The 24573-nt window shown below is 55.8% G+C and overlaps 1 protein-coding gene across 1 annotated transcript; it reads right to left on the bottom strand.

Moving 5' to 3' along the window:
• Positions 1–3960: 3960 nt before the first annotated feature.
• Foxo6 (forkhead box O6) lies at positions 3961–23201 on the bottom strand. Its single transcript, XM_038332343.1, has 2 exons — positions 22788–23201; positions 3961–5226 (listed from the first exon to the last, which is right to left on the bottom strand). The coding sequence occupies exons 1-2, from the start codon at positions 23199–23201 to the stop codon at positions 3961–3963; spliced, it is 1680 nt and encodes a 559-aa protein (XP_038188271.1).
• Positions 23202–24573: the final 1372 nt, after the last annotated feature.

Genomic DNA, 24573 nt, shown 5'->3' with positions numbered 1-24573 from the left:
GTCCAAGCTGGGCAGAGCTCAGTTATCGCTCTGAGGTGGTATCCTGGCTCCCTGCTCATGATTTGGGCTGGATCCCAGGGCTGGAGTGTCCCTCTGCCCTTCTGCTCCCACAGACGGCAGAACAATCCAGAAGATGTTTCTGGCAGGGGAACACCAGCCTGGTGCTCCCGAGAGAGAAGGATGTGCCAAGTCAGGCAGACACACCCAGAGAGCGAAGCACACGGTACACATGTGGAGACAGAGAGCAATTCACACAGGCAGGGCCTCCACACATGTGGGCACACTCAGAGGTGGGTATGCTATAATTCACGCACTTGCATGCACATATACACACTCAGCAATATGCATTCAATAGAGACCTCAACCCCCACCCAAGTTGTTCACTAACACACACACACACAGAGAGAGAGAGAGAGAGAGAGAGAGAGAGAGAGAGAGAGACAGACAGACAGACAGACAGAGAGACAGAGAGACAGAGAGACAGAGAGAGGCCCACACAGACAGATGCATATGGAGCTACATGGACACACACAGACCTGCACATGCACAGCAGCAGCAACCCTCCGACAGCCCAGGGTGAGGGTAGCTCTGCAGCCCATCTGGAATCCAGACTCAGTTGGGTTGTGTCTGAGTCTTACAGTTGGGTGGAGCTGGGACATTACCCCAGCAGTAGAGGCCTTCCAGTCTCTACGTGCTCCCCAGGGGGCAAAGACGCCCCAGCACAATACTGAGGTCTCAGCTCTCCTCAGCTCTGAACCTGAACCTATGTGCTGCTGGTCTGGAGCCCCTTCACTCCTCTCGCCTCAACCATGTCCTGAGGCGGAGGTACTATAGGGAACCTGGGCATTAGAGACATGAGATCAGGGCAGAGAGACTGGCCCTATCCTTTGCTGGTCGTGTCACCTCAATAAAGCCAATCTTATTTGCTCCCCTAAACAAACCTACAAGACAAGCACTATTGCCTTCCAGATAAAAAAGTTGGGGTGTGGGGGGGCTCCTGGTAATAAGAGAATAGGTATTCTTTCTAGGACCTGCCAGTCTTTCATAAACAGCAAGGACCTCTCTGTCTCAGCCTCCTCCCCACTCCATTGCTTAGCGGGTCTTCTCTGCTGATGCCAAAGGAGTTCTAACCCGAGTGCCTCAGAACGCAGACAGACACCAGAGATTTTTGGTCTATCCCACTCAGCAATGCCCCCCAAGTTTCCCATCACCCCATAACAACCTCTTTGCTTCTGATTCTCTAAACTCCCTCTCCCTTTCAGCTGTCTTCCTGGGCTCTGACCTCCCCCTATCCAGGAAGACATCTGCAGCCTGACATGATGCCCAAAGCCTGCGAATGCTATTCACAGGGTGGAAGCACCCTGAACTTCTCTCTTCCAGATCCCGACAGGCAGTTCCCCCCAGGGTGGCTCCTGTCCCCGTGCTCCCCATCTCAGGGAACAACTTTCTGGTCAGGTACCCAGCATCACTAAGTCATCCATCCCCTTACTCCACAGGCACCCCACAACCAGACATTCCACATGCAAAAATACGCTTAATCCGTTCAGGTCACTGCCCTCCCCAAAGCCCTGGCAGTCACCATCCTCAACGCTGTCTCTTTACCTCGACTGCCTGCTGGAGACTTTGCCACCAGCAGCCTTTCCATTTCTGAGTTCTAGCCCAACTCAATCACTTTTGTTTCTGGAATTCATGAACTTCTCAACTCTGGTTATGCCATTTCCTGTCTAAATCTCTTCCTCTCCCAAGGCCAACTATCCTTCAAGGCTCAGTGGTGAAAGCACCCCCACAGCATCACCCCCCCCCAGCCCCCTCATTCCAGCCTTGATCATCTTTTGTCACTTGAGCCTCCAAATGTCCCCAAGGCAGAGATAATGTGCTACTCTTGGTACAAGAGCTGGCTTGGAACGGGTTCTCACTACCTTCCTTCCAGACAAATGAGCCAGTGCAGGATCTGGCTATTTCACATCTTCTCTCATTTACCTGTGATGGAAGGTAGACGCTATAGTACAGACCAGGCCAACAAGGCTACAGAGGGTGAGCCCAGCTTGAGACAGTTAATCATCGTCAACTTGATTGGAATTAAAATCACCCAGGAGACACACCCAGAGGCGTGTAGATGAGGCTGTTTCCAAAGGGGTTTGACTGGGAAGGGAAGATCCACCCCGAAGAATGTGGACAACAACTGTCCTCAGAGCTAGAACCTCAGCTGACTATAAAAGGAAGCAGCTCAGTGGGTAGAGGGCTTCCCACCAAACCTGAGGGCTACAGTTTGATCCCCGGAACCTACATGGTGGAAGGAGAGCCACCTCGGCAAACTTGTTCTCTGACCTCCACATGTGTACTGTGGTATGCACGTGCTTGGGTGGAAAGAGGAAAGTTTGGTTTGGGCATCAGCATCCTTCCAGCTGCCTCCGCTTCCTGACTGGAGATGAACTGTGACCAGCTGCCTTGTGCTCCTGCTGCCTTGCTTTCCTCGCTATGATGAGCTTCGCCACCCAAGTGTGAGCCCACATAAACCCTCCCCTCCTCCCTCCCATCAGTCAGTTTTGTCTGGGGCTTTGCTACAAACTAATACATTGCCCTAGGGGGGTACAGCCATTAAAGGAAGGGAACTGCACGAATTCCTGTAGATGCCTGTACTCACAAGGCTTTTTTCTTTAACCACTCCTGACCTTTGGAGAATTATTTTTCCTCTCTGACCTTGTGTTCTCATCTATATAATGGGAATAAAACTAAGGTAATACAGTTAACTGGCAGTTGCAGATTCTCAGTAAACACCTGCACCAGGCTCCCAAACCCTAAGGCTTGATTCAGGAATTTCTCCAGGCATGAAACGTTCTGCTTGCACGTGTTCACAAAAAAAAAAAAAAAAAAAAAAAAAAAAAAAAAAAAAAAAAAAAACAGGTGCAGAGCCCCACAAAGACTATTTCCAGCATCAGGAACTCAGTAGGCGCTTAACCAATGTGCAGCTGAGTAGATCTCTGGCCATGTATCCAGACAAAAATCACCAGCAGCAGCAACAGAGACCCCGGCATTACCTCCTAAAAGTCCCTTTCATCACAACCCCCACCCCTAACCCAAGGCGCGGAAAATATTTAAAACAATTTTATTCATGAAAATATGCTGTACAATGCACTCTACACGGCCTCGACACGGCACACACGCACACGCACACGCTGACGGCACGGCCACAGTACACTGCCTACGATACGCACCGGGGACGCCGCACCCACCGCCCGCCCCGACCGGACACTTATAAATATGGGAGAGAGGGGCCAGAACTGGCACGGAGAAAGGGGTATGGGATTTGGGGACTGGATCCGGAACTGAGGCCTGCTGGAGAGGCTGTGACCAGTACTGCAGGGTTTACTGACAGGATCGAGGAAATGCCAGGACCAGCAAAGATGGGAGACACTGAACCAGAGGGTAGCTGAGGACCGGAGGACTGAGCAGAATGGATGACCAAGATAGGTGTGAACGAGAGGGTTGCTGGCTTCATGTGGTGGTCCTGTGGCCAGTGAGGGAAAGTGTCATTTGAGAACCAGATTGGCGTTGGGTGGGCTATGCGGTACGTTACTGCAAAGGCCCAGGAATGGGAACTGAAGATCCAGAAACGCCCCTGCCCCACTTTCTAGGTGGCTTCAGGCATCAGCATCCACAGAGGGCCATCCGCCTGGATCTTTCCCACTCCCACCTAGCTGGACCTCAACTACTTCTCCCAGGCTTCCGGCCCCAGCAGGAGGTCTTAGGAGTTCGAACAGGATTAGCGAGGTGTCCCAGCCGCTCCCTCCCACCGCCCTCTGCGCTCAGCTCTGTGGGGATGTCTCCAGCTGGGCTGGGATTGCCTCCTGGTTCCTCCCGTGGAGCTGGGTCGGGGGAGTGGGGACCCGGGGATCGGGATGGGAAGACAGAGGCCCCTTGGGGACGGGACTGGGGCACCCAAGTTGGGCAAGGAGGCCCTCAGCCCGGCACCCAGCTCTGGTTAGGGGGCGGCGCCCCGGCCAGGCCAGGGGGCGGCGGAGGCAGGGCTGAGTCGAAGTTGAAGTCCATTTCGTCGCTGTCCATGAAGTCGTTGAGGATGATGGACTCGACGTCACACTCGAGGCTTCCGCTGAACATGTCGAGGTCCAGGTCGGCCGGGAAGCGGTCGGGTCCGGCACCCAGCGGCCCGGCTGCAGCAGCCGCATAGGGCCCGGGTAGCGCGTCTAGCAGGAGGCCACCGGGCGGACCCCCGAAGGCTGCGGCATGGGCCGGTGGGGCCAGACCGGCGGCGCCCGCCTCGCCGGGCAGCGTCATAAGGCTGATGGGGTGGGCTAAGGCACTGCGCGAGGGCGCCGGCGGCGCGTACGGGGCCGCTCCCTTGCCGGGATAAGCGGCGGCCGAGCCAGCCAGCGCTAGCTCCCCGGGCGCGCCCAGCAGCGGGCCGGGTCTCGGTGCGGGCGGCGGCGGTGGCAGCAGCGCGGGCAGCGCCCCGGGGCGAAAGGGCGTGGCGGCGGGAGCGAAGCTGGCTTGCTTGTTCTCCTGGATTGTCTGCATGGGCAGACGGCGTAGCGCACCCAGCGCCGGTGGCCCGAAGCCCCCGCCCCCGCCGTAGGCGCCCGCCTTGCAGCCGCCGAAGTAAGCGGGAGTTCCGGCGCGTGCCCGCGGCCCGTACGCGTCCTGCGCGCCGTCCAGCAGGGCGTCCGGCAGCCCCGCGACGCCGCCACCGTGCAGACCCATCGGGCCTCCCAGCTCGGCCAGACGTGGTATCTCGCCCGGGCAGCGCGCACCCAGAGCTGGCGACAGCGCGCTTGCGGGACTCGGGTACATGAGTGGCGAGGACGGTGCCAGGGCCTCCAGGGCCTCGTCGTCCTCCAGCTCGGCCGCCTCCCCGAGCAGGGGTCTCCCGCTGCCGCGGAAGTCGGCCCATGCCTCATAGTCGTCGCTGGCATGTGAGGCCGGGCTGGTGGCCCACTTGGCTGAGGCCGATAGGGGCCCTGGAACCGGTGCGCCAGGAGGGCTGTCGTCTGGGCTCCGCTCCGGCAGGTGCAGCTGCTTCTTCTTGCTCGCTTTGCCCTTGATGCGCAGGAACTTGGCCCCGTTGTCCATAGACACGGCCCGGCGCCGCGGGGTCTTGCCAGTCTTTCCGCCCTCAGGGTTCAGCATCCACCACGAACTTTTACCAGTGCCCTCGTTCTGTACACGGATGAACCGGGTGTGTAGCGACAGGTTGTGCCGGATGGAGTTCTGTGGTCGGAGACAGGGGCATGGGTGGCAGAAAGAGGAAAATGAGGAAGTCAAAGGGATCAAGGGGAAAGTGATGGGAAGATGGGAAGAAAAAATAAGGGGCGAGGGGAGTCAGAGGAAGATGGGAGGAAATAGAAGGATTAATGGAGGGTGAAGGGGGGGTAGAAGAAGAAAGAGTGCAAGTGTAAGTACCACGTTGGACAAATCCAGAATATCTACCCATTACATCTATCCTCAAAGATGTCCTGGTCCTGCCCTGTCCCACCTCCCGTGTAGATACTGCCAGAGGGCAGGGCTGGGGGCTTAAGGGCTATGACCCACTTTGAGCTCTACTCTGAACCTGTGCCACCCCTCAGCAGGGGAGTAGGACCCCATCTCCCAAACTCAGCCAAGCCTCTGGAGGGGCTGGCTAGACTGTGAGTCCCCCCCCCGCAGTAGATTATGTAAGGGCTCATGCCACCGCCGCGGCTCATTTGTCCGCCCCCCTCCCTTCCCAGCCTGGCATGGAGCCAGGAGCCCGAAAACCCAGGGCTCCAGAAATCAATCTCGCGGTGACTGATTAAGCCCTGTTTAGAACTAATTGCTCTTTCGTGTGTGGGGAGAATAAATTACCTGCTTTAATTTCGTGTCTTTAAAATGCAACTGCAGGTAGAGAGGACTGTTAACCCTTTGTGGGAAGGCCTGGCCAGAGAAAGCGGAACAGGCTAGGGGGGAGGGTGTCCCTGGACAGGTATAAGCCTATAAGCCTGAGACTTTTTGGAAATTGACCCCCAATTCCTCTAAGTGCCTGTAAACTCCAGAGGCCCAGGACTGACCAAGGAGACCTCAGAGCTATTCATGTTCAAGAGGCTGCCTGTCCCTCTGACCCATCTGGCTCAGCTCTGCTCTCAAAGCCCCTTTCTTGTGAGACTGTTATACAATTTCCCACATATTCCCCATTTACAGACAGCTTCAAACATGCGATGAAGCTTGCTTAAATAAGGCTCCACAGAGCCTGTCTGCTGTCCCTCAGTACCTCCTGGCCTTTACCTCTGCCACCCTGCCTATACCCTCATCTGAATCTCTATTGTGTCAATCAGGAGTGCCCTTGGGGTCATCATGTGCATTGGACAGCCTTGTCCAGGGTTCCAAGGTGAACGCTCAGCCCCACCAGTCCAACTTCCACAAAAACCTGGTGTAGAATCTCTGCTGGGTCCCCTGTCTTGGCCTTCCTGATCAGACACTGTTGTGCAGACAGCATCGACTTGGGTAGCCAAGACCGAGCAGGATACCTGGCTATCTGGCCACCTGGCTGTGTAACCATGGCTATGCATCAGTCTTTGAGCTACTCTGAAATACATGTTGTAGTCCTCACCATCTCTTAAGGCTGTTAGATCATTCCCTGAGCTAATGGGTGTGGTTTGGTGTTTGTGAACACTCCAGGTGCTCCTAAGCCTCTGTCTGGTCAGTACTTACCCCTGGACTCAACAGACCTGCTTGGTCACCATCTCCTGAACACCAAGACTTAAGTGCAGTTGTGCTGGGCATCAACCATTTGGGGAGGCCAGAATTACCCTCTTTCATCTATCACATGACAGAGGTCCAGAGGCATGATGTAATTTGCCCACAACCCCACAGCTGGGCAGTGACACCAGGCACCACTCCAGCTCTGCCCAGGTCATTGGACCTGCTCTTAATTTGCTAACCCACCTAGGCACACCCTAACCAATAATCTTCCAGAATTCTCCCTCTTGCCTCCTGTCCCCATCAGTCTCCAGAGATCCTTTCTCCTATCCATTATTATCTCCATCATCCCAGCGCCACCAGGCTGGCTGTCCATCATCCCTGCTCCACCAAGCTGGCTGTCTCTGGCACTTTATGGACTTCTGGCAGCCTTGCCCTGCCTGGCTTCTCCTGGGGCTCTGTGAGGAGGGGAGCTGGACCCCCAGGGAGTGATGGTCCCTCAGGTAGATACTCCCTTCCCTGGCCCGCCCATGCACCTGGCTCCCTGTCCCTCCCCCACACCTGTGTTCAATTCCTAGGAGGCCTCAGCTCTCTTCCCCTATGACTATTGGCCTTGCCAGAAGCTCCACCTCCCACCTTCCGAGTCCTTCTGGAATGGAAGTTCATCAGGCAACACTGTTTTATGTAGCTCAAGTGCTGTGGAGCAGGGGTGGGGAGGGGAAGAAAGAACACTGCCAGGTAATTGCACCTAGATGGTACCAGTCCATTTGGCCCTGGGATCCCTAAGTACTTATCTCCCGTAATCATTATGCCAAACCCTATAGGGTCAGGATTGGGATCCTTAGTTCCAAACAAGGAGGGTGTGGCTCAGAGATTGTGAGTTGCCAAGGTCACGCAGCTTGTTTGGCACAGAGCCAAATATGATTTCAGGTTGGTCTTTGTGGAGGACATTCCATTCTGCTATAGGCCAGGGAAGGTCAGAGAGTTTGCAAAGACTCTTAGCGGGTGCTCACATGTTCCTCAATCTTCCCATGCAGCTCATGCCCAAGAGCTTCCCGTGTGGAAGGCTGGGTGTGGACTGCAAGGTCGAGACTGTCTACAAGTTCTGTGCTTCCTTCTTAGCACTTTGCAAGGGCTTCAAACAAGCTCCTATCCTTTATAACCTTATAAAGGCCCGTGAGGAATTGTAGCTTTCTCCCCTTGCCCTCACCCTGGACTCAGACAGGAGTTGGGAGTTCAAGCCCCGGTCTCATGTCATGGCTTTCACAGCCCAGGGAAAAAAAAGAATTTATCCAAGGTGATCCAGGACCTGGTGTCACGGGATATGCCACCCAGGCCTCCTGACCCCCAGCTTGGAACTCCTCCTACCCACTCCACAAAGTCTGACCTAGGAGAAGTCTATCCTTGGCTCCAGGGCTGTCTCTTTACACACACTGATGACCTGGGCCAGCTGCGCTCTGTGGAGTTTTCCAGTTTGACACTGAACAGTTTGTGAAACGGTCTCATCTAGAAGTCTGCAACTTTCCCCCCCCTTAAAATAGGATTCTCTTTTCCTAAATGAAATCTGATGTAAATCTGAATCATGAGACACTCAAGTCCCCCGCCCACTCAGCACCTTCACTCTCCATGAATGAGGCCCCATGGATGGGTTCTGCAAGCCAGATGGATGGGGCCGCTGAGCTCAGAGGGGTGCCAGACTTGCTCAGGTTTACCCAGAGAAGTGGCCTGGAGCTTGGGGTGGGGTGGAAACTTAGGCCCCTGAGTGCTATACTGAGCTCTGTTCTAGATGTGCACCAGGGCTGTGCCCCTGAGAGAAGCCCACAGCCTGCAAACCAGCCTATCTCCTTAGGGCCTAGACACCTGGTGCCAATCAGAGCTCCCAGCCAAGAGCCAGTGGCAAGCACTGATGACAACTCTGGTTGCCCACAAGCCCTCCTGGGAGGCCAGAGGCCATGAAGGAGGTGAGGGAGGTAGAAGAAGGAGATGCCTCTGCCAGGCAGCAGTAACCAGGGCTCCCTCTTGGAGTCGCTTAGCAACCCACCACCACAGCTACGGCCCAGGCATGCCCAAGTTCCCTTGATGCCCAGGGCTGGGCTCAGCTTCTGGGGCCTCCCACATCCCACATGTACGTCTAGGTTTGGCACGATCTCTTATGGAAGATAGGACCTCCCTGATTTGGAGCCCCAGGGAAATGATGTAGGGGCAGAAGAAAGGACAGTAGATTATATTCATGCCTACCCCATTCTTTCTTAGAACCTGGGCCTGGGTGAATACCCTTCTGGGGCCCACCCACTAGGGAGAGAAGCCTGACAAGAATGGCATACGGCCAAGTTCATGGGCTCTGGCACTGGATCCAGATGCCAGTTTCAGCTCCAACACACACAAATGGTTCAACCCTGGGGCAAGGTACTGTGAAGCTCCAGTTCCTTCAACAGCTATGGCTGTCACCTTTGCTCCCCTGCAGCATCTTTACAGAGATGCTTAAACACCTGATGTCCCTCCCTGCCCATTGCTTCTGTGAATCAAGGCCAAGTCACAACCCACACAGCCTCTGTGACCTCTCAGATGTCACTCTGCACACTCCATCCTTTGCCTCCACCTGCCAGGCCAGGTGCCCTCCCCTGCAGATGCTCACAGAGATTTCTCTTCACATCTCTATCCCAAGCACTTCTCACTTGGAACCCACTCCTATAATTCTCTTAAAACGTGTCCCTCTTCCTTGGAATGTCTTCGTCCCCTTTTCCCCAGCCTGACTTTTTCTAAAGCTACCCCCTTCTGAGTGAATACAGAATACTGAATACTAACTCGAAAATCCGGTATCTGAAGAGTTCCAAATCTGCACACTTTTAAGTTACAACTTTCAGATTTGTGTCTTAGGAATGCTAAAAGTCTATACAAATATCCCGAAATCCAAAGGGATTTTGTAATCAGAAACAGATCTGTGGCCAAGCATTTTGGATAAGGGATACTCAGCCTCTGAGTAATTTATTGACCATGTTTTACTTACTGTCTGATTGCCTTATAATAGAACTTTTGTAAGGGCAGTGATTTCTATCCCCACCCCGGTTTTTTACTGTACTCCATGTATCTGGCATAAACTAGGCACTTAAAAGTTTGTTCAGTAAAGGAATGAGAGACAAACATACAGGATACTGGATCACAGGAGGATCTGATTGAACCAGCCCTGGCCAGCATTCAACAGGGACTTTTCCAAACTGCATTTGGAAGCAAACCCAGAATAGGATGAGAAGCAAGCGGGGATGTGGGAAAAGTCAAGCCCACCATGGCGAAGGAAGGACAGGCTTCTCAGCATGTTAAAAAAGGGCTCACAGGCACTTGCTGCTCTCCCAGGCCTCCACCTGCTCCTAGATTGCCCCAAGTTGGCTCACACCCAGACCTCCCATTGCAACATTCCCCTAGGCCGGAAGACACTCCAAAAGCTCCAGGGGGTCAGAATGACCTCGACCTTGGCGCCTCCCGCATGGATAGGGTCTGATCCATCTGGTGGTGACAGCTCATCTATCCATCGGGACACCCTCATCTATTCCCAGGACACCCTTCGCCCACGAGCAGTAATGCATTCATCTGACAGCACAACCCCATTTATCCAGCACACCAGTCCCATTTATCCAGCAAGTACAACCTCATTTGCTAACAGCACTCCATTCACCTGACGGGGCCCCTCATTTATCCAGCAGGACACCCTCATTTATCCTCCAGGTCGGACACGCTCCTTCCTCCTGTGGTGTGGCGGTGTTCTCCGATGGTGCAACCCAGCCGATCCAGCAGGACGTCATCTCTCCTACAAGTACACTCCATCCCCCTGACAGTACAACCTCATTTATCTAATAATGCACCTTACCTTGCCTCCCAGTACCACCTCATTCCCTGACAGCACCACCTCGTTTATCTTCCGGTACAACCTCATTTCTCCTCCTGGCACAGCTTCATTCCCCAACAGCTCAACCTCATCCAATCTCACTTCTCCAGCCAGACCCTGCCAAGTTTTGGTGGAGGGGTGGGGACGGCTGAGTGGAAAGAAGAGAGATATGCCCCCTCTTTTGGTGTTCCTGCCTGCAAGGGGCTGCATGATGCTTCAACTATATGAATTTTTTTTTCAAGACTAAAAAGGAGCTATGGACTTTGCCTTTTAAATTGCTTGGCCTAACCAGAGAGCTCCACCACCGTCTCAACTCTTCATTCTGTCCCCACTAGGACTAGAGAGGGCCCACAAATCGTGATCTGGGATGTGGACATCTGTGATCTCTGCTGTGGTCCTGTGATCCTGGGAAGGGGGCATGGAAGGCTACCCTCTCTGGGGCGCCTTCAGTGGTATGCTGGTAAATGTTTAACAACCAGCTCTCCAGGAGGGGGAAAAGCCGGCTGATTGATTTGTAGCTGTTGCTGCCTTGTGGAATAGATCCTCCTATCATAGCCCAGTGAAGCTGCCAGTGTGAAGTCAGAGACTGAAGAACCGAGAAGAAGTGTGCACAATTGCTCTCGTGGGCCAGCTCTGCGCAAGCACGCTGTTGGCGTGTGCTTCTAGTACTAGGCAGCAGAAAGGCACCACCTGCTGCATGCCAGGTGTAGGCGGGGTTCTCTTATCTCGACAATCATCCCACAAGAATGGGCCATTAGTTTATGGGGGGGGGGGAAATTGAGGCTCCGGTGAGTTTAATGACTCCCAGGTTGAAGCCCCAAGGCTGGAAGTGAAGAAGCCAGATTCAGGCCTTGTTATTAGATTCCAAAGCCTATGTTCTGCCTATCCTGCCCCCACAGTGGCAGGAGACACTGTTCTGCTGTACATCCCCGTAACTAAATCCCTGTCTTGGTTCACAAGCTCAGGCTTTCCTGGCTTTCATCAGAGACAGGATGTGCAAACTCTGTATCCACTGCCTGCCACCAACCCAGCATTATCTTCTGGTCAGCCTGGTTCCTGGGGGTTGGGGTGGGAGAATTCCAAGATGGTGAGTTCAGTCCCACCCAACACTATCAGGTGTGGATAGATGTCTCTACAGGATCCGTCACAGGCAAAACTCTCAGCCCAGGCTAACCTTGTCTATAGGGTGGTAAACAATGACCCAGCTGCAGCCTCAGTGTTAGAGACCACAGGTGGGTCTCTGACCTCCCTGCTACAACTCCAGCACTCACCGAGAGAGTTCCCCAAATCCAGCTGCTCATCCTTCCGGTTCAGAGCCCCAGGAGTAGCCCCAACGCTGTCCCTAACTCCTCAGTCTATTCCTAGAACCCGTCTTTCCAGGAGCACACATCTGAGTCAGACAGACCCACAGTCTGGCACGCGAGCACACGGGGTGGAGGTGGCGTTTGCCCTCTGGTCTGGGCTGGAGTTGGAGTGTTCAGTCCAGGCAGGCTTCCTGGTAGATGATGTCAGAATCTAGAAGTCATGTGTAAATCCTGGGTACTAAGGTCTGCATTGAAGGAGGGGTAAATGGCTGGGCAGATGAGGGCAAAGAGCCACAGGTGCCCATGAGTGAGCTGAGCGTCATCAGCGGAACAGTCTGGGCAGCGAGAGTCCAGGAGGAATCAAATACTGAAGCAAGACATAAAGTCGGGTCAGGGTCAGATCACAAAACCCTATTCCTCTCTCCCCTCTCTTCCCCTGACACAAAAGAGCTCATATAACCAGCCTGGGCAAACAACAAACCGGCAACAAGGACCCAAGCTTGGGTACAACTCCAGATGGACACTCGGGGGCCTTTTTAAGTATCTGAAGTCTGTCCAGCCACATTCCCCAGACCAGCAGACCTGTCTGGGCTTCCAACCACCATAAATGTCCATCTCTGGTGCCTCTGCATACTTTGTTCCCATGTCCTTGTCCCTCCCTCTCTGCCCCATAGGTTCTATTCCCCCATCCAGGACTGCGCTGAGCCCCTTCCACAAGCCATGGAGACAGCTGACTGCCCCTACCACAGCACTGACGACAGACTGAGTTCAACTGAGTCTGTCTCTTCCACTAATGCCTGCAGGGCTCACAGAAGTGTGGAGGAAGGAGGGGCCCCTCAGCAGTGTCTGACTGCGCATGCTTGGTGCATGAGCAACCCTTAAGACCCTGCCACGGGCTACCAGGGTCCTCCTGAGCCTCCCCTTTGGCTTCCCCAGGGACTTCTGCTACTATGACCTCCTGCCTTTCTTGGTGCTTCCTGGCTCCTAGGGAGAATTCAGCATAATTAGGGGGAAAGAATACTTTTTTCTTTTCTTGAAGAAGGGTCTTACTATATAGCCTGGAAGCACATAGTCTTCCTGCCTCGGTTTCTCCAGTGCTAGGATAATCATACCTGGGTAAGATAACCATATATTAAATATTATCACTTTTTTCATAAGATGTTATGACTACATCACCAAGTCTTTGAGCCAACCTTCTGAGCTTAGTACCCTCATTTTAGCGGGTGCCAACCCAGACCTCTTGCTCTGAAATGTTGCTAAGGCAGTGGTTCTCAACCTGTGGGTCGTGACCCCTTTGTGGATTTGCATATCACATATCTACACTATGATTCATAACAGTAGCAAAATTACAGTTATAAAGTAGCAACGATATACTTTTGTGGGGGGGGGGGTCACCACAACATAAGGGTCAGAGCATTAGAAAGGCTGAGAACCACAGCTCTAGGGAGAAGCCTAGGCCAGGCAGAAGCTCCTAGGTTGTCCAGGATCAGAAGTGGGACTGACCAACTGGCTCAGCTGCCCCTCCCCAGAACCCCGAACCATGAAGTCATTCAGACTTGGCGTGGTATCCCTCTAGTCTGATCACCTCCCTTATCTGCAGGCAGCTCCTCCCTGCTCCCCTGCTCAGGCCCTGGGAGCAGCTGCAGTGACCTCACCCAGCCCTGCCCTGGGCCCAGCTCTGGGGAAGGCCTAGCAGCTGTGCCTGGGCCCTGCAGGCTGACTCCTAGGGGAGAAAGAGGAGGAGCAGGCATGGTGCCAAGAGAACCATCTGCTCTCCCAGGGGCACAGCCACCCGCACAGACACTGGCCTTGCCCCCAGGGACTGCCCTTGGCCCTCTATTTCGACGATAAGGGGCTCCGAGAGCCCAGGTCTGCTCCCGACCTCGGAGGTCCTTCAGGATGTACCGGAGCACCACAAACGTCCACTGCAGAAATGAACAAGTGCTTGGGAGAGGTCCAGGGCCAGAGGCCAGAGGCCAGGCTGGGTGTGCTGAGTGTGGCTGCCCGACTGTCGGCCTAGCTGACTTTAAGTCCTCACTCTCCCTGCTGGGGCCTCCATCTCCACATCTGCTTAGCTGGCAGGTGCCTCTGCAAAGGGCACGCCCCTCCTCCTCAAGGCCCAGCTCAGGTTACAAGAGGAGGTGGTGGCAAGGCCAGCTGAGGACAGAGGAGGGGACAGGAGGGAGAAGGAGGAGGCCTCAGAGTTTCCCAGATTGTTGATGGAGGAGAACCAGTAGGCAGAGAGAGAAGGGTCTTGCCCAAAGTCACATAGCCTGGCAGTGGGGCAAAGAGAACCCAATATGCCAGAAACAGGCAGCCCTGGGCTTGAGGATTACCTTGGATGAGTGGCTTTCTCATCTGTGAAAATGAGGATCCCTGGGGCTGAGGATCCCTCTCAACGGGAAAGTGTTTCTGCAGGAGCACTAGGCCCTGAGCTCAGATCCCCAGCATTCACAGACGAACCAGGAGTAGAAGCACACAGCCACAACTGCAGTGCTTGGGCTCAGAGACAAGTAGATCCTTGTTGCTCACTAATCGGACAGTCTAGTAAAATGGCGAGCTCCAGATTCACTAGGAGACCTGGTGTCAAAAAATAAGGCTGGGAGCAATAGAAAAAGGCACAGCAACACCTGACCTCCACATATACAGTGTACCTGCGTGTGCGCGCGCACGCGTGCGCGCACACACACACACACACACACACACACACACACACCAAGCCTTAAATCTGCTCCGTATGCCTCCCAAGGCCACAGGGAAAGTTCTGGAGACTCAAAAGTAATGGATCAAACTAAGGGCCGCAGAAGAGACTGGACTGCCAACATTCTCACAGGTTGCATTGTTGCATTCAGGGAACAGAAAATAGAGAGGGATTCCTCTAACATACACACACCCTTCATGGACATGCATAGGGAGTCCTACCCTATATACTGGCTACTGGCAGGTAGCTCCTTTCTTCACAGAGCAATGAATAACAGTAGTGACCTCTGATAGGACTTCTTAGGGACTTTAAAGGTGCTTTTCCTGAAATTCTAAGAAAGCTTGGCCGTAGGCCTGTCATTCCATTTTGTAGAGGAGCTTCCCGGACTGCACAGAAAGTGAGCATAGCGAGGCCCTGCCGGTGCCATTGTGTCCCCCAAGGCCTTTCTACACACAGCCCAGCCAGTCTCATCACGAGTCTTAAGGCATGGCGGGATGGCTGCAGAGACCTCAGCCTGACATCTGGAACCTAACTCAGGTTCATCCACTAGTCTTGCCCCGCTGTGCCCTTGCTACACAGGCCACTCTTGAGTGACTTGTCTGCTGGTGTCATCCCATCTCCCACTCCCGCTGGAGTGCCAGCTCCCAAGCCTGAGCTTGCCTACTACCCAAAGCCACGCTTGCTTTTCCAGCTTCTATTCTTGCTGGGTTCCCCCAAAGAGTCAAAGAGGTTTGATCTCCTTGCCTCCAAACACCCGTAGCTGATGATCTGACCTTCTGTCCTGTCCTGACTGTGTCTGTCCACAACTAGACTCTCTTTGTGTCTTCATCACCCAAGCTTGATCTCCCAGCCCCTCAAGATCAGGTGCAGTCCTGACAACACTGCACAGCAGGTGCCCAGTGGTGTAGCCTTGGATGACAGAGCCCTCAACCCTGGGTCTGTTAGCCAGGGAAATAGGAAACTGGCCTGCCCCTGCCTCTGGGACACTGCCTGTCTGGGAAAGGCAGACTGGAATAAGGACCCATTTCCCATGCTAGAAGCTCCGAAGTCAAACTTGAAGGGAGAGCATAAAGACAGTTGCAGGGGCAGAAAGGCAGCTTGGAATGGCCTGACCAGAGGGCTGGCCCAGGGTGAATCCAGCCCTGGGGCATTCCAGTGCTGCCCCACGTAGCTGAAGCCTCTTGACTTCTTTTACTCTTAGCTTCCTCATCCGCCAGTAGGATAAATAACAATAACAGTATCATGGAGCAACCGTGAAAAGGTGTTGGCACATGGCAGGTGGAATCCTGAGCTAGAACTTTAAAGTGGCTAAAGCAAGTGTCAGAGAACTGAAGGGGGAGGAAAGGTTGACAAGGCTGGGGGCTGGGCCTGGAGTACCCCATGAGGCTCCCCAAGGATGGACAGATACTGCTGGGCTGTACATATGTTCGCTCTCCCACCAGTGGGGAACTAGCTAGCACAGGGCCTGTGACTTCACTTTCTTCACACTCCAGGCCCAGAGAGCCTCACCCTCCAACACCTCCCTCTGTCCTGCATCAAAGGCTGATAGGAGCAGCACGTGCCGGCTCTGGCTGTGGCTCCCTTCTCTCCAACCATGTCTTATACAGTGTGGTGCGGATACATGGGCTAGATGTAGGTGCTGGGGCAGGAGCTCGGTCTCCTGAAACTGATGGCATTAGTTCCAAATCTCTACGGCAGGAGGAGGGGAAGGGAGCATAGACTCAGCTAGGAAGCAGCTTAGAGAAGCAGCTGAGCCACAGTGAGTGTGCAGGGTGAGTGGGGAGGCTGGTAGGCCATCATCTAAGAGTTGACTTCTGAAAGACTGGTCACCCAGCATACCCGTTAAAATATAGATTTCAGACCTCATGTCCAAAACATCGAGATGGGGATTGGAAAATGTGCTGGCAAAAAGCTTCTGGGCACTCTCTGATTATAGGCCGTGGGCAGCTAAGGATATAGGCAAAGATCCTCAAGGAGACATACTGGCTTCCAGAACCACCTGGATGGTGGTGGCTTCAGTCAAAATACCCAAGCACCCTGGCTATTTTCTCTGAAGGGTGTCCCAAGGGATCAACCAAGGAGAGCTATCTTGGTAGGCCCGTGACGACGGCAGTGGGTGGAGGCGGAGAACTTCAGCGTCATTGGCGAAGGTGGCAGTGCAAGGGTGCCTGAGTGGAGTGGTGTCGGGAGACACGGGGTGGGGCCTGGACAAGTCTGACAGAAGGCCCAGGGACCCGGAGTAGTGTGGGCTTGGTTGGCTCCCAGGGGAAACTGAGGTGCCTTAGAGTTCTAAAACAGATCTTGAAGCTCTGGAAGCAGGAAGGATGGCTACTATGTGGGAGTGAGAGAGCACTGGCCACGGGAGATGGGAGGAACAGAGTGGAAACAGAGAGGGCTGCGTCTAAATCTAGGCTCCGCCTTCTCCCAGATAAGCCTTGATTTCCTCAACTGCAAAATGGGACCACAAATGCATAGCTGGCCTGACTTGAAAAGGATGAAACGGGAGACCATGTGCAAATGAGTAGGACAGACTGCCTTGCATCCAGATTCTCTCCGCATCCCCTTCCCACTGGAGGCAGCCCCCTTAGAGACCAGGAAGGTTTCTCTTAGTAAAGAGGGAGGCCCTGGGGGTAGGGTGTGGGAGGCCCCACCCCCACACACCACCTGGCCCCCTCCCACCTCCACATATGGGTTGGGGGGTGGGGAAAGACAGCAAACAGCTAAACCCTCCCAAACAGGAGTGGGTTTCCATGGTAACCGGGGTGCCAGGAGAAGGGGGGGTGCTCCAGATCCAGCTGTCCCCCTGAGCACCCTCCTCAGGCCCTAGAGCCCAAGCTGATGCCCACCCAACAACCTAAGCCCCCCATCTGCCTGCTCTGGGGCCAGCTGGGGCTGTCATGAACACTCCCTTGTGCTAGCAGAATGGTTGCCACCTGGGTACTGCCATGGGTAGGGCAGGCGTCTTTAAGTAGGAGGCTCAGGTTCAAGACTATCCACACCCCTACTCACAGGTGTTCACAGTGAGAATTCCTTTCAGGACCATGATCCCCTGGGCGCTTAGCGCCAAAATGTAAGTCACAGTTCTGAAGGTCCCAGAGACTGGGTTAAGGTCCTCTGGACCTACAGAACACCAAGGACTTCAGCTCACACACTGAATCACGGTCCCCACAGGGACTCTGTCCACCCTTAACTGGCCCTGACTCCAAGTGACCACAAAGGGTTACACCTGGACACAGTGGGTGATGCTTCAGGGCACTGCCCAGCAGAAGAAAAGAGTCTTTCCAGGCTAAGATGATGTATCTTGCCACTGAATGGCAGTCCAGAGGGGAATGGGTTAGAGAGGCCTAAGCGTGACTGGCATCCAGCCTTATACTCTTTAACTTCTCCAGTGATCCAAAATGTGACCTGGGCGTAGACAGGGCTCTTATGGGGAGGTGTCAGCCCCATCCACCTGTCACTCAGCCCCCATAGTGGGGGACAAGGCCAAGGCAGGCATAGGGAGGAGCTGATAAGTCTGCTACGAGGTCAGGGAAGCACCTTTAACCCCAGAGGCTCACTGCCACTTACAGTTCCTGAGTACTCTCAAACCTCAGGTGGTGGCCATCACCAGCTGCCACTCAAACACAGAAGGGGCGCTCCAACCCTTTCCAGATCCAAACCCTTCCCAACAACAGCTAAGGAACCCCCAGACCTACGCAATGGCACAGAAAATGCTGGAGTCTGAGGGTTAGAATTGGGTTCTAACACTTAAGACTAGTATTTGCTAGGTATGCGACCTCAGACAAGTCACTTCCACATCTGCAAAGAGGGTAGTGGTGAGTATCCGGTGGGACGTGTGTTTGGTGCATGGGTCTCACTAGTCCTGTACTCTGGCAGGGCCTCCCTGCTTCTCAGTTCCTCGGTTCCACTCAATGCTGCACCCGAGTAAGTCCGGAGGCTGGAGCCCTCAAGGTCTGCAGAGAGCCCCCCACCGCATTAAGTGGGGGCTGGAGGGCGATGAACTTTCGAACCCACAAACCCCCCGCGCCGTTCATTACCTTAACGCGAGTTAAAAATAACCGTCTCATCTCTTTAAATTAGTCTGTCTGCAATTACCGCCTGGCACGGCGCTGCCCGCCATCGTCCCGCTGGAGCGGCGCCAGGTGGCAGGCGGGGCCCTCACCCTGTCTGTCGGTCTGTCTGCTGCCTCCCGACCCCCCTTCCCCCGAGGAGCGGCAACCCCTGAGGCCCCCGGAAGCCCCGCCCCGAGACTCCCCAACTTGCGCGGGGTGGGGGCCTGGGGTCGCCTAGGGCCAACCTAGTGAGGAGCTAAAAATTGGGGAGGGGGCTCCAGGCACGGCGTCGGGGGAGGGGCGCCGGGAGGCCCGGGAAGCCGGAAGGGCCCGCAGCGCGCCAGCGCTCGTGGGTGGGTGTGAGCAGGTGGCCGTGGGAGTCTGCCGGGCGTGCCAGCAACTGTGCCAGGAGCGGCTGGCACGGGCTCGTGCCCAGGAGGCGGGCAGCTGCCAGCCCCTCGCTCGTGCAGTGAGGGGGGTGAGGACACCCCCCCAATCGGGGCTCACACCGCCTCCTCTCGCACCCCCACAAGCCCTTGGGGCTGGGGATCCCCGAGGACAAAGGAGGGGGAAGGCGCCCTGGTGGAGCGGGCTGAGGGGAGGGGACACTACTCTCCAAATCACCGCTCAGGTCTAAGAGCAGGACCCTGCTGCTGGACTCTGGAATCAGCCCCTCATTCAAGCCCCCGCCCCACCTGGAACTTACAGGGCCAGGCCTAGGCCAGATGGGGCTAGCACCCGCTTTCTGATCCCACCCCTCAGCAGCAAGGCTGCTTCAGCCCCTGGGGGAGAGGGGAAGTCCCCATCCACTGGGCTCCTCCCCTCTGGGCCTAGGGACAGAAATGGGAGGCACCCAGGCCTGGCCTGGGAGCTCCCCAAGGACTGGCAGCCAGGAAACACAAAAGGAGTTGAACAACTCCAGAGGCGTTCAGTGGAAGGAACTGCAGGACTGTGCAGCCAGGAAGGCTTCCTGTAAGAGGCCAGGGCCAAGGGAACGTGGATTTTATGGAGCAGCGGGGCTGGAATGGGAGGTTCTACTCTGAGAACCACAATTCTTGGTCCACTACACTCCTGGCCAAGCCCAGAGCCCAGGCTCCATTCTCTCTGTCCCCAGAGGACCCCGATCAGCCTTTTTGATGGAACCCTAAGTAGTCCTAAGTCTCCAGGTCTCTGTCTGGTTTGGGTGGCCTGAGCCTGATGCTGTCTTCTGCAGCACTGGGACCCCTTTTCTCATCACAGATGGGACCAGAGGTGACCCTTCCACCTTTCCAGAACCACTTTCCTACCAGCCCGAGAGCCCTAGGTTCCAGTCTGCAACTGCAAAGCACCCCCAAATCCAGCAGGCACAGTTCCTACTCAACGCCTCTGAACATAGTCATTTCACCCCTCACAAAACTATCTCCCCAATTTTCCCTAACCAAGAAGACAGCCCAGATCAAGTGGGACCTCCTCTGTGAGGGAACATCAGACTCCCTAGAATATGGAACCCACTTTCCCCAGCTCCTGCCCCACCCACCAGCCTTTCCTGTCTCAAAACACAGGGTCTGGATGTGGAAGCTGCTCAAAGCAATGCATCCTGAAGACAGTCCCCTTAAGGAGCCATAGTGCAAGTCCCCACCCCCATGGAATCAAGGTTTGGTACCCCTCAAGGTTTCAAGGACAACACTTTCGTGGGGGGGGGTGTGTGTGAAAGGGATGAAGTAATAATGCATCCCCGGTCCTGGCACCTGAGGTGTATCCAGCCTTGGTCAAGCTGAGATGAGACGAGAGCTGGAGACAGCGCCTCCTCCAGGCCTCTGCAGGAACTGACTTGTGTGCCAGAAGGGGTTCAAGGACAGGAAACTCCAGGAATTAGAAGGAAAGGAGGGACCCAGGGGGAGTAAAGGGAAGACGAGGGGAACAGCCATGCAAGAGACAGCATCAGTTAGATTCCCTCCAGAGTCTGGGTGCTTTCTGCCAGCAGGAGTTCAAGCTTGGGGCTTGGGGCTGCTCACCCAGTGCCCCAGTCCAGGTGAGGCACAGAGAGGACCAGTGTGTACCCAGCAGTGTGGTGCAGTGGGAATTTCATTCAGTGGGCAGACAGGAGACTTGGACCCTTGTCCAGGGTCTGCTGCTTCCTGACACCCTCAGGAGAGAGACTCCCATCACCCCACAGGGCCTCAGCCTCACAGTTTGAGAAATGAATTCATGGGGCTCAATTCTCTCCAAGCACACTGCCATCACATTCTACAATTTATATCTGCCCCTGCTTGCTCACCAGTGCCAGCAAGACTGTTCCAGAGGCTTGGTGGGACCTGGAGAGGTGACACAGCCGGGCTGGAATCCAACTTGCCCATTTTCTACCTGTGGGCAAGTTGACGTTTGTGCTCCGGACCTCAGAGCCCTCCCCTGTAAATGGTTATAGTAACACTCAGCACACGGGTTACTGAGCACTTTAAAGATATAAGAAGAGCTTAGCCCCAACATGCTTGCTCAGTGAGCAGCAGCTGTCTCCTGGCTTCTAGTTTCAAGTGCTTGCTTCCATCTTTCCCGGGTCTTCATCATCCATCCAAACCTGCTGGAGCTCTGCCTCTTCCAGGAAGCCCTCCTGATCTACTCTGGTCCTGGTATTCTTTCCCAGTTCACAACTTCTGAACCACCCACTCATATCTTTGCTCTCACTACACACATAACTGATGGCTTCTTGGGCCAGACTCTCTATAAGGTGCTGTGGGTACAGAACAACCCTGACATTGGCTTTCAAAGGCGTAGGAGGGAGGGAGAGCGAAGCAAGACACACATGGTTGATCCACAATGCATGCCTCAGGGCCAGAAAAAAAATGGGGAGTCCTGAGCTAGCTACCGCAGGTTAGGGAAAGCTTCCCGGAGGAGGGAGGCACTGGGACTCTGTAACCCTGAGGATAGGGGCTGCATCTCCAGGAAGGAGAGGAAGGTGGACTCAGGAAACAAGGGAAGCAAGTCCAAGGGCAGGACATACTTGAGAGGAAGTTGTATTCTGGTGGGAACTGAGCTACGGGGGACTGGAGAATTAATGGGATGAGACTCAGGTCTACTTTTTTGTCCTGTGTCCCTGCCCATGGTCAAGGAGAGACGAAGAAGATGCCAACACACCACCATCCAAGAGCTGTGGGCTCCCAGGACAGCCAGGGGCATCTAGAGCGGTCCATGGCCACAGCCCCTGTCCTTCTCCTCAGACCTTGCTGCCAATCAACACCTTGCACAGCCTCATCTCCGGACACAGACATGTCTTCCTCATAGTGGCCCTCCTGTCCCACAAGCGGTCCCCTAAAGTCTCCTCACCTCCAAATGCATAAGCTAGCCCCATTTCCCAACCAGATGGCCAGAAGAAGAGCTGGGTCTAGAAGCTAAAACCCAGTGAAGAACCCCATCGGAGTCTTCTCCTAAGATGGCTCTCCCCTTTCCACTGCCCGCCGCTGAGGACCCCCAGGGTACCCCACTCCTGAAGTGTATCTGGGCCCAAGAGGCCAAGGAGGTGGGAGATAAGTTGCCTAGAGTGGGCAGGGATAGACGCCCAGGCCTCAACGCCCTTCCCTCAAATACCAGCAGGGATTACCAAGCAGCCTCCACCCCATGCTGTGCCGGGGAAGGGGCTGACAACACCTGCCGGATGAAGAACTCATCTTAGGTGACCTGCCATGCTTTTTACCTCCCCCCCCCCCCCCCCGTCTAGTATTGGTGCTCCAAGATGAACTCTTGACACCATAGAAAGAACTGAGGACTCATGGTCTGTTAGCACCTTCATCATGGGGCCAGCTCCAGGAAGGGCAAGGGAGATTGGGAGGGAAAGCAGACAGGAGCCCCAGGTCACGACTCCAGCTCTTTAAAGCGGGTGCCCTGATGAAGAGGGTAAAACAAGTCACAGAAAGCAAAGGGGGCTCCCCCATGTCTGTGGCCTGGACATGAGTTATGCTGCTATGCCCTCAAGGACAGGCTAGGGATATTCTTCTGGGAAATCTCAAAAAGGTAATCCCTTGTTACCCTACCAGCCCTCCAATCTCGCGCATCCTTCCTAGGGGACATAAATGAATACAGCTACAGATAGTACGCCCCTCCTCCCCCGTCAACTGACCTGCCCCACGCCCTGGGCGCGCACTCCAAGACCCTAGGGGTGTTCCAGAGCCTCCCTCCCCGTGGCCTGCCCAGAGCCCGGACGCCCCCACCTTCCAGCCGGCTGAGCTGTTGCTGTCGCCTTTATCCTTGAAGTAGGGCACGTAGCGGACCATCCAGTCGTAGATCTGCGAGAGCGTGAGTCTCTTGTCCGGGGCGCTCTCGATGGCTTTGGTGATGAGGTCGGCGTAGGAAAGGTTCCCCCACGCGTTCCGTCGGGAGCTCTTAGCTTTCCGCAACGGTCCGACCTCCGCGCCCAGAGGCGGCGCCGGGGCCATCGCTGGGGCCGTCGCCCTGCGTTCTGGCCCGCAGTCTTCGGAGCCTTCAGCCACCCCTGCGCCCAGCGCCCCGTCCTCGTCGCCGGCCAAGTCGGGCTGCGGCAGGGGCCAGGTACAAGAGCGCGGCCGGCTCTGCGGCGCGAAGTCCGGGTCCACGTCCACCTGATGCGCTCGCAGCTTCGCAGCCATGGTCCCGCCCGGCTCGGGCGAGGCAGGGAGGGAGGCTCCGCGGAGGGTGGGCGCGCGGCTCTGGGATCTGCGCGCCCCGGGGAGGCCCGCGGGAGGGGTCCCTGGCGGCGCCGGCTCAACCGCGGGGCGCCATGGACCAGGGCGCGGAGGCAGGGGGTTGGACGCACTGGCGAGCACCAAGAGAGGGAAAGACCCAGGCAGTGAGGGGGCGGCGGCCCGGGAGCCCAGCGGGCACACACCTCGCCCAGCCCGGCTTCTAGCACCTGCCGCCTGTCTGTGCTTGCAGCCACCACCGCCACCGCCGCTGCCGCCGCTCCGCGGGCGCCGGTCCCGCGCGCGGGCCCCGCTCTCCCGGGACGAGGCTGGCTTGCACCATGCCGGAGCCCGAGCCCGTGCCAGAGCCCGCGCCGCCGCCTCCCGGTGAATGCCGCCGCCGCCGCCGCTCCTGCTCCAGCGCCAGCTCCCGCGCCTGCCGCGCTCAGCGCCGGCTGCACCTCGGGATGGGCGGGGGACGGGGACGGGGCGGGCCCGGCGCAGAAGAAGGCGGGGCGTGCTCACCCGGGGCCGCGGAATCCTTGCTTACTGGGTGCCCCGCCTGCAGACTGTGGGGGGCGCGGAGCTCCCGCTAAGGGCGACCCCGCCAAAGCCCCGCACGCCACAGCGCCCCCTAGGGAGCAGGCGAGAAGCAGCTGGCGCAGCCCCGCCCCCTGCCAGGCCCTCGGGGGAGGGCGACGTGGGGGCGGATCCCGAGTGCTCCCATTGGTGCACAGCGGGACTGCCCCGCCCACAGGCTGCAAAGGATCCCTCCCAGGAGCGCGTCAGCGGGTTATTGTTACAACCCGGGGTTTCCCGGGGCAACAGTAATGGGGCGGGGCTCAAAACACTGGTCCCTCCCTTCTTCTACCACCCTCAGAAATGCCCCGCCCTCTGTTTCTAGACCCCTGACGTTTCCAAGTCTTTGCAACAGCCAGACCAAGCGTTGATCTAACTCTCCTCTCTCTTCTTTGTGCCCTGGACCGGTCTAGGGAAAAGGAATGGTTTAATAATTTCTGGATTGTAGACCAGGCGTTGCCACAGCCCTACCTGTTCCGTGTGCAAATGGGCATCCTAGGTTTTTATGGCGCTTCCAAGCACAATTTTAGAGCTTTGATTTCCAAAGTTCAACTTGTGGCGGGGTTTATCCTGCATACTATTTTAAAAGATCCTTGGACCCCCGACCCTCGAGTTTCTGGCGGTGGGTCTGTGTTGGGGCGGGGACAAGCTCGCAGGCACTAAGGACCCCACTTCACAAATCACTGTCTTCCAGTATGTGGAAGCTTCCCAAATGGACTTTTAAAACAGGTGCTTACCCCCAAAGTTCAGAATGTTTGGG

Source organism: Arvicola amphibius, chromosome 6, assembly GCF_903992535.2.
Source record: "Arvicola amphibius chromosome 6, mArvAmp1.2, whole genome shotgun sequence".
NCBI lineage: Eukaryota > Metazoa > Chordata > Mammalia > Rodentia > Cricetidae > Arvicola > Arvicola amphibius.
This window is presented reverse-complemented; position numbering and strand designations above follow the sequence as displayed.

Excerpts from the sequence above, each read along its gene's own strand:
- Foxo6 (XM_038332343.1), bottom strand. The coding sequence starts at position 23,201 with ATGGCTGCGAAGCTGCGAGCGCATCAGGTGGACGTGGACCCGGACTTC. Across the intron at positions 5,227-22,787 it reads ACAGCTCAGCCGGCTGGAAG|AACTCCATCCGGCACAACCT; the intron begins GTGGGGGCGTCC and ends CTCCGACCACAG.